Below are 19,407 nucleotides of genomic sequence, written 5' to 3'. Positions count from 1 at the left end.
TCTGCAGCCTAGCAGTCCACCCGGACAAAATCACAATAGCAACAGGGCAGGTCGCAGGTACATCCACTGATGGCAGAGTAAGTGACTCTTCTTTCACAACATTACAGGAACACTCAGTCTTCCCTCATCCCAGTACATCTCAGCCCATTTGGGCTGAAACACAACCTGACATTCCTGTGTACAAGTCCAGCGTTTCTTAGACAGAGCTGTATGGGTTTTTGCACCACAGTGCAAGATCAGTCATCAGTAATATGGTCCATCAGCAAGGTAGTTAAAGCAGATTATGAAATTAAAATGCCTTACCGCCTGCTGAAGGGTATTCCCCTTGATTCTAACAAATAATTTTAGTTTTACTTTTAGAATTTTTTTTTACCACGTGGCATAATATGGTTTGAATTAATATTAATATCAGTGGAACTGTCTAGTTTTTATTCTTCATCTGAAGCAATCCACTGTCACTGCCATTTAAGGATCCACTGCCCCCTTACAACATGGGCCCACCTTAAATTAAGAATGCCACCTGTCCCGCCTTCCCTTTCACAATTACCCAGTCGATTTGCAGAGTGCTGTAAGCAGCATGAGCTGATGATAACTGTATGGCTTCAAGCTGGGGTCTTGCAGTGTGTTTAGTGGGTCTAGGCAAGGACAGTAAGAGCATTTTTCTCTGTCTTTGCAGCAGCTTCCCCCTCACGTGCGGGTCTGGGACTCTGTGAGTCTCAACACACTGCACGTCATTGGGACTGGGTTCTTTGACCGGGCGCTGGCCTGCATTGCCTTCTCCAAATCGGTGAGTCCAATTATAAGTTGTCTTTGTCATTACTGCATTTCTATCAGTCCCTTTGAGTATTGGTGTACGCTGTTCGGAGACCAAACTAATCATTCACAGAGGCTCAAATAACCCCATTGACCTGCACTTAAGAAATGAGTCACTTAATTTGTGAGGTTGGGATTGTGGAGCTTATTGTCAGGGTTACTCTACTTATTGTTTTGGTGCACTTTTAGTCCTTTAAGAAAGGAAAAGGCTCTGTTCCATCTCTGACTCTCGGTCTGTGTGCAGAATGGAGGCAGCACCCTGTGTGTGGTGGACGACTCCAATGACCATGTCCTATCGGTGTGGGAGTGGCAGAGAGAGGAGAGGCTCGCTGATGTCAAGGTAATGGAGCATTTACCAAAAACCTCAAAGACACAAACAGCTAGGTTTAGTTAAACCTCCAGTAAAGCAGGAAAAACAGAAATGGAACATCAAAATAACTGAGGAGCATCTGCTTTATGTATCTGCTTGGCTTGATACCAGTCACAAGATAAATCTCTAAAGGACTATGTTATAATAAGCAGGACATAGATAAAAGTGTGTTACTGTATGTGTACTGTTGTTAATTTCATAGAAATTCTTCCTAGAGATTTTATTAAAATATAAATGTGAAGATTTGACTTTAAATTAGACGTGACAAACAACATGCAAAGCACATTTAGTTATATATGTATATATTAGCTAAAATATCAGTAATAGTGGATGTACCTAATTTAAACTGGTACAGCATCCCTATTTTAAATTTCATGGTTAGAAAGAATCAGCATTGATCAGTGCATTTCAAACCACAATAACAGTAAAATGTACATAGTAATCTGTAAAATAACAAATCACAATCTATGTTCTGTGATTCAGAATGAGGCAACGAAACTTCTGGTGAGGTGAAGTGGCCTTATTACATTGTAAACAAGCAGGCTTCTGAATACATCTCTTTTAATCCAGTAGAAATATTGCTCACAACATCGAGATGGTTTTATTGACAATTACTACTTGTTATTTCTGCATGCAGATCACATTGGAACATTGCTGTGGTGAAGTGTCTGCTGCACAGCCTGTACTTACTCACTTCTACTTTGCATTACACTAGTTTTTAGTTATGACTAGTGAGCAGGAAGGACCGCATCATGTCAAAGTTCGTGGGAACTCTCGCTCTAACCCCTGGCAAGACTATCATTAATTAATTTATTTGTTACTGAGATTTAATAGCTGGTGTGAGATATTGGGACTGCAGTTCCCTTTTAACAGTTAAGTTCTGTGTGACCAGTGTGCTTATTTCATAGGTTTCCCAGTGGTCTGTGTTGACATCACATTAATGTTTTCTCACTCAGTGCTCCAATGAGGCAGTGTTTGCAGCAGATTTCCATCCCACTGATACCAACATCATCGTTACCTGTGGAAAATCTCACCTGTACTTCTGGACTTTAGAAGGAGGCTCCTTGATCAAGAAGCAAGGATTGTTCGAGGTAAAATCACTTCACTGGAATGAGAATCTAATACTTTTAATTTAAAAAGAGTTTGAACATCTCTGGCAGAATATATTTTAGAAAGTGATTCCGAAAAAATTCAATAATGTCTATATCTAAAATTAGATTAGAATTTTTTATTGGCACACAACAATAGTTGATGGAATTTGCTTTTGGTACAGAAAGAGAACGCTGATGGAGCAGATATACAACATGCTTCATTATTTTCACACAATATTTTAACTTGGCTTTTGCACATGTTTTTGAATGTGACAATTTTACCAAAGCCCTCAGGAAAACCTATTAGATTTAGCCTCCAAACTATTATTAAGTTTGCAATGAGCTTTTATGTTCTGTGTCTGAACATTTTTTCTAACATTTGTTTTCTAATTCTACAAATAGTAAACCAGGAAATATTTATGTTTCTTGCAGAAACAAGAGAAGCCCAAGTTTGTCTTGTGTGTGACTTTTTCAGAAAATGGAGACACAATAACTGGAGACTCTAGTGGCAATATCCTGGTCTGGGGAAAAGGTAAAAGAATATGCACCTGACATCTAACTCTGTTTTTAAAACTGAGTGCAATATGCTTGGATCAATTATAGCACTAAGCTTTTATCATTCCTTAACATTAGATAGACTCAGTCTTATTCGGTTTATAAGCCTTCATTTTGGGAGCTTTTAGTGTGGATTGCAAAGTACTGTATTGTAAGTGTATGATGCCACTTTACTGCAAAATACCATGATTGCAATTAGGACTTGTTTCCATAGCAGATTAAAAAAACCTGTATCTACAAATGCACACGTGGTGTGTTTGTATAATGATTCTGGCTATGCTGTAGGAAAGGACTACGGGAATTGTTCTAATGTAACAAGCAATACTGTATGTGTCTGTGTCTCAGAAAAGGTTTGCTTTTTAAACCCACAGCTCATGTCCCAGCTGTCATTTTCTTTGTTAGAAGCAGTGCTCAGTGCACTGAGCAAGTTCAGATGTGATGTCACCCTTCTCTGAAATCTGGACAATGTAAAACTCTGTTGCTCAAAGCTCTACCCTATCTAGGGAGTGGCGCTTAGCATGTCAGGAGCCCAGAATCAAATATGAGCAGGGCAGAGGAGAGCTACACTCATCACACCTTTGAACATTTTTTTCTGTCTTCTATCTTTTGTTTTGCAGGTACTAATCGGATTAGCTATGCCATTCAAGGGGCACATGAAGGAGGCATCTTTGCACTTTGTATGTTACGCAATGGCACTTTAGTGTCAGGTGGTGGAAAAGACCGCAAGCTCATCTCTTGGGATGGGAACTACCAGAAGATACAGGCTGTGGAGGTGAGGGCATAACTATCAGTGTCTCGGATTTCTTTTTTTATAACTTATAATCATTATTACCTCCTCTTCCCGATTTGGAATAGCCAGTTGTGTTTTACACATTTTGGCTCTCAGCTACTTAATGTGCTACCGAATACAGTGGAGAATATAGTTTAGGCAGATTCCTGACTGCCCACCTTTGAGTTACTTGGCTTGTAACGTCCCAGTCTCATACTGGAGGTTCAGCTCCCACTGGAGGATATGCCCGTACCACACTTAACAGCACGTCATGCCGGCAACCACCCAGGAGGCAGAATAATCCCACCCTGTCCTCGGCAACACTCAATCAATTCTGCTATGTAGAGTGGGGAATCTCGGTCACAAGCTAAAGACATGACCCAGGTTCAAGTCTTTGATACTGGAGCTCAGCTGATTGCATTTACCAGTTGGGACCTCGGAATATTCATTGGAAATATGCAAGCCTGACTCTGGAGCAGAGAGGCTGGCTCCCGCATAACACCACTCCAGTAGAGTCCCTTTGCATTGTGAATAGTGAAATTGAAATATTTGTGTACAACTAAAAATCTTTCCAAAATACTTGATTTAAGTTTATCTGTTATCCTGCAGCTCCTCAAATACTGAGCTTCAATATATGGGTCTGGTAGTTTGTTACAGAGGGTTTTCATGTGAGTTTAAGTTATTAAAAATAAAGCAAAATTGTATGCCATGGGACTATCTGGGCAAGTTTTTAAAAACAGTCATTCACAGTGGCACCCCATAGATAACATAAAAATTCACAGGACTATTTATTCTTTAGTGTTCATTAAACTTCCCGTAAAGATCAATTTACGATTTATGGATGCATGATACAAACGTTTGGATGACTGGACGCTTGCAATGTGTTCCTCCTGTTATTCATAACTCACAACTTGTTGTTTGTTGCAGTTATTTCATTGATGCTACATTTCAAATCCCTTGTTTCCTGCCTGTATACCAGATTACTATGGTTAAGGATTATCAGACAAAAATGCCCTGGTGAACTGCAAATTTTATGAAAAGGTGTTGCTTTTGGCCCAAGGTGTCCAAATCAGTCACCCAAATAGGTTGTCCTTTTACAGTGTGAGGGAATAACAGTATACTGTAAATCTACACAGAGAAAACCTGTAATTTAAAGTGTTTTCAGTGGCCTGTTTGGGGCGATGGGACTGAGCTGTTGCAAAACAGAAAGCAGATCTCAGTGAGCAGCTGCAGCTTTTTCATACTGACTATTCCAAAGAAAAGTTTAATTTCTATCCCAGCTGGTGCTAATTATTGAAAACAAATACTTCAGTATTTTACTTCAGAGGCCAGTGGGTCACATATGGTATGGGATTAAGTATATCAAGTATAGAACCTTTCTGCAGAGGAACAGTGGCCTGTCTGAATGAGACCCGTTTCATTGCTCAGACTTTACACTGACATGTTATTGTGAGCAATTGCTTTCTGGTTAACATAAGGTATTGGCTATTCCTGTAGGTCTTAAAGTGGGTTTTAAGTCAGGAACAGCGTATGATCTGGATAAAAATGTTAAATGTAATAAATTATTTACATTAGCTCAGTTGTGAAGATGGACTTAACACCCATTTGTGCTTACAGAAATACCAGATGTAGACATATAAAGACTGGGGTCTTGTATAGGTGAATGATGAAGGTGAGAGGAAAGAAAATGGACTTCATATAAGTATGGAGATGTACTGTAGCACCTCCATCACAAAGCTGAAATAATACAATGAGAAAACCATTGATTAATAGATCCATTATATACTGCAATTTGACATAATTGGTTCTTAAAGTGTTACTTGGCTCACAGACTCCTCAAACCATCCTTGTTTAGTTCAAACCACTGGTAACCTACTTACTGATCATTTACTGCTTACTTATTTTTAGTTACTTATTAAACATAACTTTAATAAACTGTTTAGGTAATGCCTTAGTAATGGCTTTGTATTTTGTTGACTAAGAAACCTTGTTATCCCCATGCACAGATCCCTGAGCCATATGGACCTGTTCGTACAGTGGCCGAAGGCAAAGGGGACTGCGTGCTCATCGGCACCACCCGAAACTACGTTCTACAAGGCACTTTATTCGGGGACTTCATCCCAATTACCCAGGTGGGAACATCAATCCAGGGCAGTACAATGTTGTCCCATATTTCTGCAAATACAGTAGTAAGGTATTTTGATAGTAAGATAACTTTAAACTATCTGTCCACTTTCTACCAATATGAAAAAGCTGGGATGGGCAATATACATACCAGATTATCAAAGCAAGGATATGGGTTGTAAATATTTTACTCTTTTTAGGAGTTCACTGCAGATTTGTCTAAGAAAATGATAAGGAAGAGTTGTGTAGGCTGTGGTAATAATATTGTACTTTGTTCTTGTGTGTCTGTGTGCTACTGGAATCCCCTAGTCTAGTGCATGTGAGGATCAGCTCACTGTGAGGAATTCCAAACCATATCCCAAAGTTTTGAGTACTGCCCATGCTGTCTTGGGGTTGGAGAGTCTCTAGATCCTCAAAAACCTTCTTCATCCTCTTTTTAAGTGGTGAGGAATTAAACCATGCTCTATTGTCATCAAAAGAGTCAGTAATGTAGAACAAACATGTTTCAGGGCCACACTGACGAGCTGTGGGGCCTAGCAGTGCATCCTTGGAAACCAAACTTCCTGACCTGTGGACATGACAAGCACATCAGCCTCTGGGACTCCGTCACACACCAGCCCATCTGGAGCAAAACCATGGATGTATGTAGGCCCTGACATCTGCCTCTTACTGCTCCACGCATTGCTCTACTTCACCAGCATGCCGACAGTATTGTTAATAATAAGAATGCAAATTTACGTTTAAAAGTGTTTTTCAAATGCAGAAAGCTTTAATCTGTATTTTTTCCTGGAAAGCAGCTAATTACCTAATTATTAGCATACATTTCAAAGCTTTAAAGTTTGTGGCTAATTTTGCCCAACCAATTATGCAATATTTGCTAGTAAATGTACCCGTAAGTACACTATAATGTTATGTATTTATGTTAATATTACTATAGATGTGCTATGGTATTAATAATTAAGTGAGTGTGGGAATATTAAGACTGACCTGAACTGTGGTTGACATTATGAATAGTTATGTAGTTATATAACAATATGAAAATAATATGACTTCAAGTTTAATTGTACAGTAATTATGGTTTACATTACTCTAAAACTAGGTGATCTTTGGCAGAGTTCATTATGAGCTGTTAAAGGACTTGAACACACTTGTATTAGCAGTCTGGTGCCCATGTCTGAACACCTACTCTCTTTACCCCTGAACTAACTTGGCAGGATGCAGCACAATCAGCGGGTTTCCATCCATCTGGATCTGTTGTTGCTATAGGAACACAGACTGGCAGGTACTGTATGTCTGATTGGCACTCCTCACTGTTCATGAGAATTGTGTGTGCTCTGCGGCCACTGAGTGGTCTAGCTTAAGTGGAGCAAGGGTGACACCTGCTGGCCACTAAAGCACATACAGAAGAGGACTAGAATGTGGGTTACATTAATGTACAGTAACAGCTTCATTTCAACTAACAGCTAGAGTCATTGCTAAGAACAAAGGTATAAATTCAAGTAAGACAGTAGGAAACATCTTTAGAACCTCCCAAGTATTAATGATGACCAGTTACTAATGTAATGATATTTGTTGAGGCAATTACAAGCAGTTTCTAAATTTGGCAACTGCTTTATGTGCTAGCAGATTTTTATGTGGAATGAGGGCTGGGAGTGTGTCTGTGTGTGACTGTGCCTTTTATCTCGTGCAGGTGGCTCGTTCTGGACACTGAATCCAAGGACCTGGTGACCGTTCACACTGATGGAAATGAGCAGTTGTCTGTTATGCGCTTTTCACCAGGTTAGCAGGAAAGCTGTTTTCTCCTGCTCTCTCACTTTCTGAACTCAAGCATAGCTCATGCAGGTCATGAAATTGTAAAATTCTTTGTAGAAGGTACTGGTGCAGTATACATTATCTGTGTTGTATGGGTTTTAAATACAGGGCTTGCAGCATGTTAATTATACATCATGTGAACTCTGAGCTGTTTGTATTGCAAACTATTTGATACCTCTTTGGTCTGCACTGTAAAGATTCATTTTCTTAAAATGACTCTGGTACTATAATGTAATTTTGATCAGATATCTTTATGCATACTTAATGCATTAATAGTCTTTATGAACTGTTAATGCAGTTTCACATTCACTTTCTTTGTTTTCAGATGGTAATTTCTTGGCAATTGGATCACATGACAATTACATTTATATCTACGGAGTTAACGAGAATGGCAGGAAATACAGTCGGGTTGGAAAGTGTTCGGTATGTGTCCAAATTCTTTTGGATATTCTGAAGTAGTCAGAACTTTATTCTGCTTTGGTGTTCCTGTATCATTGGTGTTGATCTGCACATCACAGTGTTTTTTGAATGGACCAGGTTTTAGCTACAGTACATACAGTTTTTGCATAAAATTCAGGAGACTAATGCAAGTACTTCTACTCTACAGCAGTGTCCATGAAAAAGATGGACTATAAGAATCCTAATGGGATGCATCCTTTGCAGAACCTTCTCAATCAAGAATGCTGTCCAACTGTGCTGCAAGATAAATAGGGCTTTGATCACCTCTCTTGTTTTCTCTTAGGGTCACTCCAGCTTCATCACACACCTGGACTGGTCAGTTGACTCCCAGTACCTAATGTCAAATTCAGGGGATTATGAAATTTTGTACTGTAAGTAATACTCTGTGGATGTAAACAAACATGACATTCTTAGTCTTACTAATAAGTTTTATTGATAGTCTTTATAGCCTAGTAGTAGTAGTAATAGCCTAGTACTAATAGTCTATATTTATAAATAAAACTTTATAGCTTTTTTTCCTCAGTGCCTATGGCATATGATGAAGTGGATGCTTACTTTATTTTACTGTAAACCAGTGTTAGATTATCATGTGGCTTTTTCATAATTAGTGCAATTATTGTTATTTAATTTATTATTTAGACATAACTTTGAACATAAAGATTTATCAGTAGCGGTCACACTTTTTAACGAATTCTGCGAAAGTCCTGATCTGTCTTCTTCACCAACAGGGATTCCATCTGCATGCAAGCAGGTTGTCAGTGTGGAAACAACAAGAGATATAGAATGGGACACATGCACCTGTACACTTGGCTTCCATGTCTTTGGTAAGTTGTAGGATAAGTAGTTAGAGTTTTAATTTACTGTGTTTGCCAATACACTATTGCTGTTTACTTGATTATTTACAGTATGTGAACCCTGTTTAATAAATCCCTTTTTTGGTGTGGTGAAAATATATGGATTAGGAAGGCCTTTGCATAGGAGATCCAGGATCCTGTCTCAAATCAATCCATCCACCCATTCTCTAACTGCTTCATCCAGTTCAGGATTGTGGGGGAGCCTGTGCATATCTTGAAAAGCAATGGGCACAAGACGGGGTACACCCTGGATGGGACATCAGTCCATCTCGGGGCATACAAAGACAGACAGTAAAACACACACATACACACCAGGGCCAGTTTTCCCAGAAATCAATTAACCTACCAGTAGTCTTTGGACTGTGGCAGTAACCTGGAGCACCGGGATGCCAACCACACAAACACAGGGAGAAAATATACAAACTCCATGAAAATACCACTCTAGGTGTGGATTTGAACACTGGGCCCCAGCGCAGCAATGCTAACCACTGTGCCGCTGTGGTACCTGTTACTGTAGCAAACATTTTAAAATGTTAAGACTCGAATGTTAAAAAATGTTTCTCCCACATAATCTTTGCTGCCTTACACATTGTCTGGTAGACCAGAAAGCCTTTAAAATGTTCTTCATGTTATTACAAATGGGGATTAAAAAATGGAGAAAGTCAGGAAACTGACTGAGTGATCAGTCAAATATAAAATAAATATAATACCTTACTTGTAAATATTTCTCCAAGAATATACCTGAGTGGTTAGTATAGTTATAGGCACTTGAATTCTTTGTTCTCTTTCACAGCTTTGATGAAAAGAGTAATAATTGAGGCAAACTTGGTTAAACAAATATTATATCAATGACAGTGACACACACTTCTCTCCACACATGAACATGCAACACAAAAGTTACCGTATTTACAAGTGTGTTTCAGAGTCCTATGTCTAAACCACCAGAAAACCCCAAACTGCTACCAAGAATTTGACTCTTAAATAACTCCTATAGAAGCAAAAAGAAAGATAAAATGCCTTCTTAACTAAATAGAATACAACCTAAGATTAAATCTCTCGCTACCCCTGATGCCACTTAATAAATGGGAGCCTATCTCCCTATTCTAGAATGCACCCACTAAGCAACAGAGGCAGTTTTAAACTGAGGGATTCTTTACTCGGGAACCCAAGTTCCTAAAAGCTAATAGCAAAAACAGAATAGCAATCTCTCTTAGCAAGATTCAAATACTTAGCTCCAGTCAGATTTTTTTTGAATGATCCAGAAAGTAGGGACTCTCGCCTGGCACAAGCTTAATGTTCCCCCCATCTCCTCTGTCTTTTGTGGTCTAACCTTCTTTACTTCTTCTTTTTCTTCTTCCTTCTGATTTGATCCTATATGGTCTATTTTCTGGACTGCTGATTGGCACTCAATCATTTACCCAGAATGTAATTAACTAAGGCAAACCATGATACATTTTATAATTGGTTTAATCACAGACTCTGGAAACCTAATATCTCAGCAAATATCCCCTCTGCTTTGAAGCTGGAAATATTTCCACTGCCAGGTGTTACACACCTTATCTAGATTCTTATACACCACCATTGTCACCTACCTCAGCCTGTAACAATATTCATCTTTGTTTTTTAATAAAAAGAGTCAGAATGAAAATCACTGATTTGTTTTTTTTTAGGTCCATTTAATTGGCCACTGTTACACATCTGATCAAACTTTATCAACATTTTATAATGAGGTTTTCATTCTGTTTCACAGGTCTATGGCCAGAAGGCTCAGATGGCACAGATATCAATGCTGTCTGCAGATCACATCAAAAGAAACTCCTTGTTACAGGAGATGATTTTGGAAAAGTCCATCTCTTCTCATATCCCTGCTCACAATTCAGAGTAAGATAGAAATCATCCTTAAATATTTTTCATTGTTGAGCCCATTGTAATTGTAATTGAAAATTGAATTGGTAAAAGACTTCTTGTACATGCATTTCATATTATTTGTCATGTATGTATCATGTGTATTATTTATGATGTAAATATTTAAAGTGCGTAGATGCATGTAGGAATTCGCTTAGTGATTCAAGTTACAGCATGGAAACCTCTTGAGTACATGATAATAAATGTGAGCAAAATATTTTTTTCTCCATTTAATCTTAGAAGACTCTGAAGGTAATTCCATAATAACCAAACTATTAACATTTTTAATAATGGATGTGCTCTGTTCTCTCCCTTTCAGGCTCCAAGTCACATATACGGAGGACACAGCAGTCATGTGACCAATGTGAACTTCCTGTTTGATGACAGTTACCTCATTTCCACTGGAGGAAAGGACATGAGCGTCATGCAGTGGCGAGTTGTGTAGGAGTCTCAGGGGGGCGGAGTGCCCACTCTGTGAAGAAAACAGACCATCCTGGAAGTCTGTACTGCACATGGAGCTAAAGAGGCAAATGCAAAGGCACAACACTAGCAACAATGGCAGAATGGCTGAGGCATTGGAATCAAACCTGATGTTTTTTTTTCACAGCTCAGGAAACAACAAAGCAAACAGATTTTATTAAAATTCCCAGACAGTGCTCCTCCTATTGTAACACTACAGTATGATTTCAAACAAGTTTCCTTTCTGGGGTGAAAGATAAACAGGATTTTCATTTTTTTGCCAATAATATTTTAGGACAAAAGTTATGCTCACAGACTTGTATTTCATGTGTATTTATGCCAGCAAAGATAGAGATCATGAGCTATCCGGTTTAAGTCCTGTAACTGTGTTATCCTGTACTGCACTAATGCCTTTTAGAAACTGTAAATATATTTTTTTTAATGTCACTGAATGTGGCGAGTACAGCTGGAAGATCAGTGCAGGTCCATCTCTTATTAAAATACTTCAGTGTCAGTCCTGAGACAGTGCTGGCTATTTTCACCGGATCGGTTAATGGTGCCTACTAAACTGCAGGACTCTATCCTGACCAATTCAACTGTGTTTTCCTTTCATCACATTTTAATCTCTGCCCCTCTTTAACTTCAAGCCTATAATTCACAAAAGATGACTTACTATAAAGTCTTTTATTTAAAAAAAGTAGCAAATGAAATTTGGAATAAGTGCATGGCATCATCATTATATGTAGCCGAATATGTTTTGACTTAAGAATATCCAGTGAGTGTGTCTTCATGGTAACGCTGAGTCCTTATGAAGTTTCCTAGATAAGGACACCTTTTTCTACGAAGTCTTACAAAAATCAATAAAACTTGTATGCATACATGTGCATATTTCTGAAAGGTCAAGCAATGTACAATACCTAAACAAGCTATATGCAGTAAAACAGTTTACTTTTACAATGGACTTCGAGAAAACATTTAGTAGTGAAAGGCTGAAAGCCCCTCTATTCATTTTCTTCTTGCATCACTGCCATATGTGGAACACTGCAACTTACAGTTGAATACAGTGTCCATGGACTATGAAGTAAATAAAAAGTGCTACATGTACACATCTTATATACTGTAGGTCATTAACTCTGAGATGCCTTTCTTGTATAGCAAGCAGAACACAGCCCTTGACCAAGAGAAAACACATGATATATGTCTTTGTTATATTTTGGTTATCTTTCTCAGATTTATCACTAATGGGTGTTATAAATAAATTACTATCTTAAACAGGGATAATGCTTTCAGCAAACAGGAAACTACATCCAGAGCTTCACAAAAGCGGCAGGGGAACTGTATAAATTAAACTAATGTTTTTAATACTACAAGAAGCCATTTTGTTTTGTCGGCATTTCAGAACAAAAGATGGCTCGGTTCTTGATTGAGTTGTACATACAGTACATGAACATTATTGTTGCACTATTTACCTACAGCGGTATAAAAATATAACTGTAATAGCACCTCTTTGATGTGTGCAAGGTCTGGTCACTGTGTGCAATGCTCAGTCAGAAGAGGTAGTGTGATTTTAAAAAGGTTTGAAGTGGAAACAAGAAGAAACAACCAGTGTCGACTGTCGGGAAACAAAAAAATAAGAAATTGCAATGTATTGTTTACAATGGGGAATGTATGTAGAAATGACATATGGTTAACATGGTAGTTTCCATTTTATCACTAATACAACTATCATTTGTGTTTGACAGTAAATATGTATTAAACTTATAAAACATGTATGGCTGCAGTACTCATGAATCTTAAGACCATAAAAGCTTTCATTTCTAATAGCCATTCCAGGTTGAAGGCCTATTAATAATATTTACTTTGTGAATTTTTAAGTATCATCAGGTTATACAGGTATTAGGCAAAACTAAAGGATATAAATGTTACTGTCGAATTACAAATATGAGAAACCAAGAGCTTCTGGTGTGTTTTTATGTGCAAGCCACCTGGTGTTATTCGTCACGCCGGCACACTCGCGCAATGAAACATTTATTTTTACAGTCGACATCACATAACAGCTCAGGCCTGAAAACTTGTTCATTACAAATATTGCACAAATTAAACTATCAATTACAACATTGCTGGTTTCATATTCTTGTCTGACAGGTGACACCCCTTCTTATACATAGTGACTGCAAGAAGTTAACATAGGATCATAGAAGCGCATTGGTATTTGTTTTGTACCTGAATTATATATATAATTGTCATTGTTTCTGAAGGGTAGAGTTCATTATGCAATCATGACACATTGGTCTGAAGTGAGTAAGCCTTGAGATCAGAAGTGCACTTGGTATGCCTTGGAAGTTTAAAGCGAGGAACGAATTTATTTGAAAATAAACATGAAGAATATTGTACCCGTTTATGGTTCTACATTTAAGCATTAATGCATCAGTTAACCTTGATTTCAGTTTTACTATTATGCAGATGTATACACCGCTATAGGAAAGTATTCATCCACTTCCAGTGATACCCCACTGTGTTGAATTCCAATTTGGTTTTAAATGCAAAACACGACACAGTTTTAAGTATTTGAAATGAATCTGCAGTGTATCTGCTTGAAAACCCAAGCAATAACGAGACTGAAATGTCTCGGTGGTGTTGAAATCCAAACCCTAACCCTAGCTCGGGCCCCCTGGAACACGTACCAAAAACACTTCCTAAGTTAGCCACGATTAGAAAGTCACCCAAATGACTCCAAATTAGGCAGAAACATTTAAAGTAACAGTTTCCAGCATTTGAAATGTGTCTGCAGTGTATTTGCTTGAAAAGCCAAGCAGTCATTTCTGTTGTAACCTGGTGCGGAAAATGTTAATGAAAATAAGCATGTTTTGTGCGGTTGAGGGGTTGGGATTCAAAATACGACTGAAATCTGGCTAAATTGATCATTTTATTTGGAATGAAATGCAAAAAGAAACAGATTTGAGCATGTATACAGTGTCTTTCCAACTTGTGATGTTTGACCTTTTTCGGCAGGCTTAGCAAAAACTGCAAAATCCGACCAAATTTCATTCTCTAGGTAACAACAAAACAACACTTTTCCTGCTTTCCAAATGCATTCTAGAGCACGGGAAATGCATCAGGAAATGGCTAGTTCTTGCTTAAACCCTAACCCTAACGTTATTCTAACCCTTACCTGCTGCTGAAATGCTATATCAAATGAGCTTTTTCTGGTGACTTTTGTGGGTTAGTATTACAATCATCACTGCTATGTGGCTAAAAATATGATTTGATTTGGATTCAGATGGAAAACACAAGCGAATTTCCCAACATAGAAAGTGTGGTTTCAACCATTGGAATTTTGACCATTTTTGAGCGACAGGCTTAGCAAGAACTGCAAAATCCGACCAAATTTCATTCTCTAGGTAACAACAAAACAACACTTTTCCTGCTTTCCAAATGCATTCTAGAGCAAGGGAAATGCATCAGGAAATGGCTAGGTCTTGCTTAAACCCTAACCCTAACCCTAATTCTAACCCTAACCTGCTGCAGAAATGCCATATCAAATAAGCTTTTTCTGGTTACATTTGTGGGTTAGTATTACAATCATCACTGCTATGTGGCTAAAAATATGATTTGATTTGGATTCAGATGGAAAACACAAGCGAATCTCCCAACATAGAAAGAGTGGTTTCAACCTTTGGATTTTTGACCATTTTTGAGCGACAGGCGCGCGGCTTAGCAAAAACTGCAAAATCTGACCAAATTTCATTCTCTAGGTAACAAAAAAAAAACACTTTTCCTGCTTTCTAAATGCATTCAAGAGCACGGGAAATGCATCAGGAAATGGCTAGTTCTTGCTTAAACCCTAACCCTAACCCTAATTCTAACCCTAACCTGCTGCTGAAATGCCATGTCAAATGAGCATTTTCTGGTGACATTTGTGGGTTAGTATTACAATCATCACTGCTATGTGGCTAAAAATATGATCTGATTTGGATTCAGATGGAAAACACAAGCGAATTTCCCAACATAGAAAGTGTGGTTTCAACCTCTGGATTTTTGAACATTTTTGAGCAACAGGCGCGCGAATTAGCAAAAACTGCAAAATCCAACCAAATTTCATTCTCTAGGTAACAACAAACCAACACTTTTCCTGCTTTCCAAATGCATTCTAGAGCACGGGAAATGCATCAGGAAATGGCTAGTTGTTGCTTAAACCCTAACCCTAACCCTAATTCTAACCCTAACCTGCTGCTGAAATGCCGTATCAAATGAGCATTTTCAGGTGACATTTGTGGGTTAGTATTACAATCATCACTGCTATGTGGCTAAAAATATGATTTGATTTAGATTCAGATGGAAAACACAAGCGAATTTCCCAACATAGAAAGTGTGGTTTCAACCTCTGGATTTTTGACCATTTTTGAGCGACAGGCGCTCAGGCGCTTAGCAAAAACTGCAAAATCCGACCAAATTTCATTCTCTAGGTAACAAAAAAAAAACACTTTTCCTGCTTTCCAAATGCATTCTAGAGCACGGGAAATGCATCAGGAAATGGCTAGTTCTTGCTTAAACCCTAACCCTAACCCTAATTCTAACCCTAACCTGCTGCTGAAATGCCATGTCAAATGAGCATTTTCTGGTGACATTTGTGGGTTAGTATTACAATCATCACTGCTATGTGGCTAAAAATATGATCTGATTTGGATTCAGATGGAAAACACAAGCGAATTTCCCAACATAGAAAGTGTGGTTTCAACCTTTGGATTTTTGAACATTTTTGAGCAACAGGCGCGCGAATTAGCAAAAACTGCAAAATCCGACCAAATTTCATTCTCTAGGTAACAACAAACCAACACTTTTCCTGCTTTCCAAATGCATACTAGAGCACGGGAAATGCATCAGGAAATGGCTAGTTCTTGCTTAAACCCTAACCCTAATTCTAACCCTAACCTGCTGCTGAAATGCCGTATCAAATGAGCATTTTCTGGTGACATTTGTGGGTTAGTATTACAATCATCACTGCTATGTGGCTAAAAATATGATTTGATTTGGATTCAGATGGAAAACACAAGCGAATTTCCCAACATAGAAAGTGTGTTTTCAACCTTTGGATTTTTGACCATTTTTGAGCGACAGGCGCTCAGGCGCTTAGCAAAAACTGCAAAATCCGACCAAATTTCATTCTCTAGGTAACAACAAAACAACACTTTTCCTGCTTTCCAAATGCATTCTAGAGCACGGGAAATGCATCAGGAAATGGCTAGTTCTTGCTTAAACCCTAACCCTAACGCTAATTCTATCCCTAACCTGCTGCTGAAATGTCATATCAAATGAGCATTTTCTGGTGACATTTGTGGGTTAGTATTACAATCATCACTGCTATGTGGCTAAAAATATGATTTGATTTGGATTCAGATGGAAAACACAAGCGAATTTCCCAACATAGAAAGTGTGGTTTCAACCTTTGGATTTTTCACCATTTTTGAGTGACAGGCGCGCGGCTTAGCAAAAACGGCAAGATCCGACCAAATTTCATTCTCTAGGTAACAACAAAACAACACTTTTCCTGCTTTCCAAATGCATTCTAGAGCACGGGAAATGCATCAGGAAATGGCTAGTTCTTGCTTAAACCCTAACCCTAACGCTAATTCTATCCCTAACCTGCTGCTGAAATGCCATATCAAATGAGCATTTTCTGGTGACATTTGTGGGTTTGTATTACAATCATCACTGCTATGTGGCTAAAAATATGATTTGATTTGGATTCAGATGGAAAACACAAGCGAATTTCCCAACATAGAAAGTGTGGTTTCAACCGTTGGATTTTTGACCATTTTTGAGCGACAGGCGCGCGGCGTAGCAAAAATGGCAAAATCCGACCAAATTTCATTCTCTAGGTAACAACAAAACAACACTTTTCCTGCTTTCCAAATGCATTCTAGAGCACGGGAAATGCATCAGGAAATGGCTAGTTCTTGCTTAAACCCTAACCCTAACGCTAATTCTATCCCTAACCTGCTGCTGAAATGCCATATCAAATGAGCATTTTCTGGTGACATTTGTTGGTTAGTATTACAATCATCACTGCTATGTGGCTAAAAATATGATTTGATTTGAATTAAGATGGAAAACACAAGCGAATTTCCCAACATAGAAAGTGTGGTTTCAACCATTGGAATTTTGACCATTTTTGAGCGACAGGCTTAGCAAGAACTGCAAAATCCGACCAAATTTCATTCTCTAGGTAACAACAAAACAACACTTTTCCTGCTTTCTAAATGCATTCAAGAGCACGGGAAATGCATCAGGAAATGGCTAGTTCTTGCTTAAACCCTAACCCTAACCCTAATTCTAACCCTAACCTGCTGCTGAAATGCCATGTCAAATGAGCATTTTCTGGTGACATTTGTGGGTTAGTATTACAATCATCACTGCTATGTGGCTAAAAATATGATCTGATTTGGATTCAGATGGAAAACACAAGCGAATTTCCCAACATAGAAAGTGTGGTTTCAACCTCTGGATTTTTGAACATTTTTGAGCAACAGGCGCGCGAATTAGCAAAAACTGCAAAATCCAACCAAATTTCATTCTCTAGGTAACAACAAACCAACACTTTTCCTGCTTTCCAAATGCATTCTAGAGCACGGGAAATGCATCAGGAAATGGCTAGTTGTTGCTTAAACCCTAACCCTAACCCTAATTCTAACCCTAACCTGCTGCTGAAATGCCGTATCAAATGAGCATTTTCAGGTGACATTTGTGGGTTAGTATTACAATCATCACTGCTATGTGGCTAAAAATATGATTTGATTTAGATTCAGATGGAAAACACAAGCGAATTTCCCAACATAGAAAGTGTGGTTTCAACCTTTGGATTTTTGACCATTTTTGAGCGACAGGCGCTCAGGCGCTTAGCAAAAACTGCAAAATCCGACCAAATTTCATTCTCTAGGTAACAAAAAAAAAACACTTTTCCTGCTTTCCAAATGCATTCTAGAGCACGGGAAATGCATCAGGAAATGGCTAGTTCTTGCTTAAACCCTAACCCTAACCCTAATTCTAACCCTAACCTGCTGCTGAAATGCCATGTCAAATGAGCATTTTCTGGTGACATTTGTGGGTTAGTATTACAATCATCACTGCTATGTGGCTAAAAATATGATCTGATTTGGATTCAGATGGAAAACACAAGCGAATTTCCCAACATAGAAAGTGTGGTTTCAACCTTTGGATTTTTGAACATTTTTGAGCAACAGGCGCGCGAATTAGCAAAAACTGCAAAATCCGACCAAATTTCATTCTCTAGGTAACAACAAACCAACACTTTTCCTGCTTTCCAAATGCATACTAGAGCACGGGAAATGCATCAGGAAATGGCTAGTTCTTGCTTAAACCCTAACCCTAATTCTAACCCTAACCTGCTGCTGAAATGCCGTATCAAATGAGCATTTTCTGGTGACATTTGTGGGTTAGTATTACAATCATCACTGCTATGTGGCTAAAAATATGATTTGATTTGGATTCAGATGGAAAACACAAGCGAATTTCCCAACATAGAAAGTGTGTTTTCAACCTTTGGATTTTTGACCATTTTTGAGCGACAGGCGCTCAGGCGCTTAGCAAAAACTGCAAAATCCGACCAAATTTCATTCTCTAGGTAACAACAAAACAACACTTTTCCTGCTTTCCAAATGCATTCTAGAGCACGGGAAATGCATCAGGAAATGGCTAGTTCTTGCTTAAACCCTAACCCTAACGCTAATTCTATCCCTAACCTGCTGCTGAAATGTCATATCAAATGAGCATTTTCTGGTGACATTTGTGGGTTAGTATTACAATCATCACTGCTATGTGGCTAAAAATATGATTTGATTTGGATTCAGATGGAAAACACAAGCGAATTTCCCAACATAGAAAGTGTGGTTTCAACCTTTGGATTTTTCACCATTTTTGAGTGACAGGCGCGCGGCTTAGCAAAAACGGCAAGATCCGACCAAATTTCATTCTCTAGGTAACAACAAAACAACACTTTTCCTGCTTTCCAAATGCATTCTAGAGCACGGGAAATGCATCAGGAAATGGCTAGTTCTTGCTTAAACCCTAACCCTAACGCTAATTCTATCCCTAACCTGCTGCTGAAATGCCATATCAAATGAGCATTTTCTGGTGACATTTGTGGGTTTGTATTACAATCATCACTGCTATGTGGCT

The 19,407-nt window shown here is 38.4% G+C and overlaps 1 protein-coding gene across 8 annotated transcripts in view; it reads left to right on the top strand.

Annotated features, from left to right (window-relative positions):
• eml1 (EMAP like 1) overlaps nucleotides 1-13,329 on the top strand; it is a 75,247-nt gene extending 61,918 nt beyond the window's left edge. For all 8 annotated transcript variants that reach the window (XM_088925059.1, XM_088925055.1, XM_088925053.1 and 5 more), the window contains 15 exons: nucleotides 8-77; nucleotides 677-787; nucleotides 1,058-1,153; nucleotides 2,140-2,274; nucleotides 2,707-2,806; nucleotides 3,447-3,601; nucleotides 5,605-5,730; nucleotides 6,232-6,363; nucleotides 6,937-7,004; nucleotides 7,413-7,501; nucleotides 7,860-7,957; nucleotides 8,277-8,364; nucleotides 8,722-8,817; nucleotides 10,598-10,728; nucleotides 11,072-13,329. In XM_088925059.1, the coding sequence (XP_088781185.1) occupies nucleotides 8-77; nucleotides 677-787; nucleotides 1,058-1,153; nucleotides 2,140-2,274; nucleotides 2,707-2,806; nucleotides 3,447-3,601; nucleotides 5,605-5,730; nucleotides 6,232-6,363; nucleotides 6,937-7,004; nucleotides 7,413-7,501; nucleotides 7,860-7,957; nucleotides 8,277-8,364; nucleotides 8,722-8,817; nucleotides 10,598-10,728; nucleotides 11,072-11,197 (1,621 nt within the window). In that variant the 3' untranslated portion in view covers nucleotides 11,198-13,329. The remainder of the gene's footprint in view (nucleotides 1-7; nucleotides 78-676; nucleotides 788-1,057; nucleotides 1,154-2,139; nucleotides 2,275-2,706; nucleotides 2,807-3,446; nucleotides 3,602-5,604; nucleotides 5,731-6,231; nucleotides 6,364-6,936; nucleotides 7,005-7,412; nucleotides 7,502-7,859; nucleotides 7,958-8,276; nucleotides 8,365-8,721; nucleotides 8,818-10,597; nucleotides 10,729-11,071) is intronic.
• Nucleotides 13,330-19,407: the final 6,078 nt, after the last annotated feature.

This window comes from Atractosteus spatula, chromosome 9 (assembly GCF_055471065.1).
Source record: "Atractosteus spatula isolate fAtrSpa1 chromosome 9, fAtrSpa1.hap1, whole genome shotgun sequence".
NCBI lineage: Eukaryota > Metazoa > Chordata > Actinopteri > Semionotiformes > Lepisosteidae > Atractosteus > Atractosteus spatula.
This window is presented reverse-complemented; position numbering and strand designations above follow the sequence as displayed.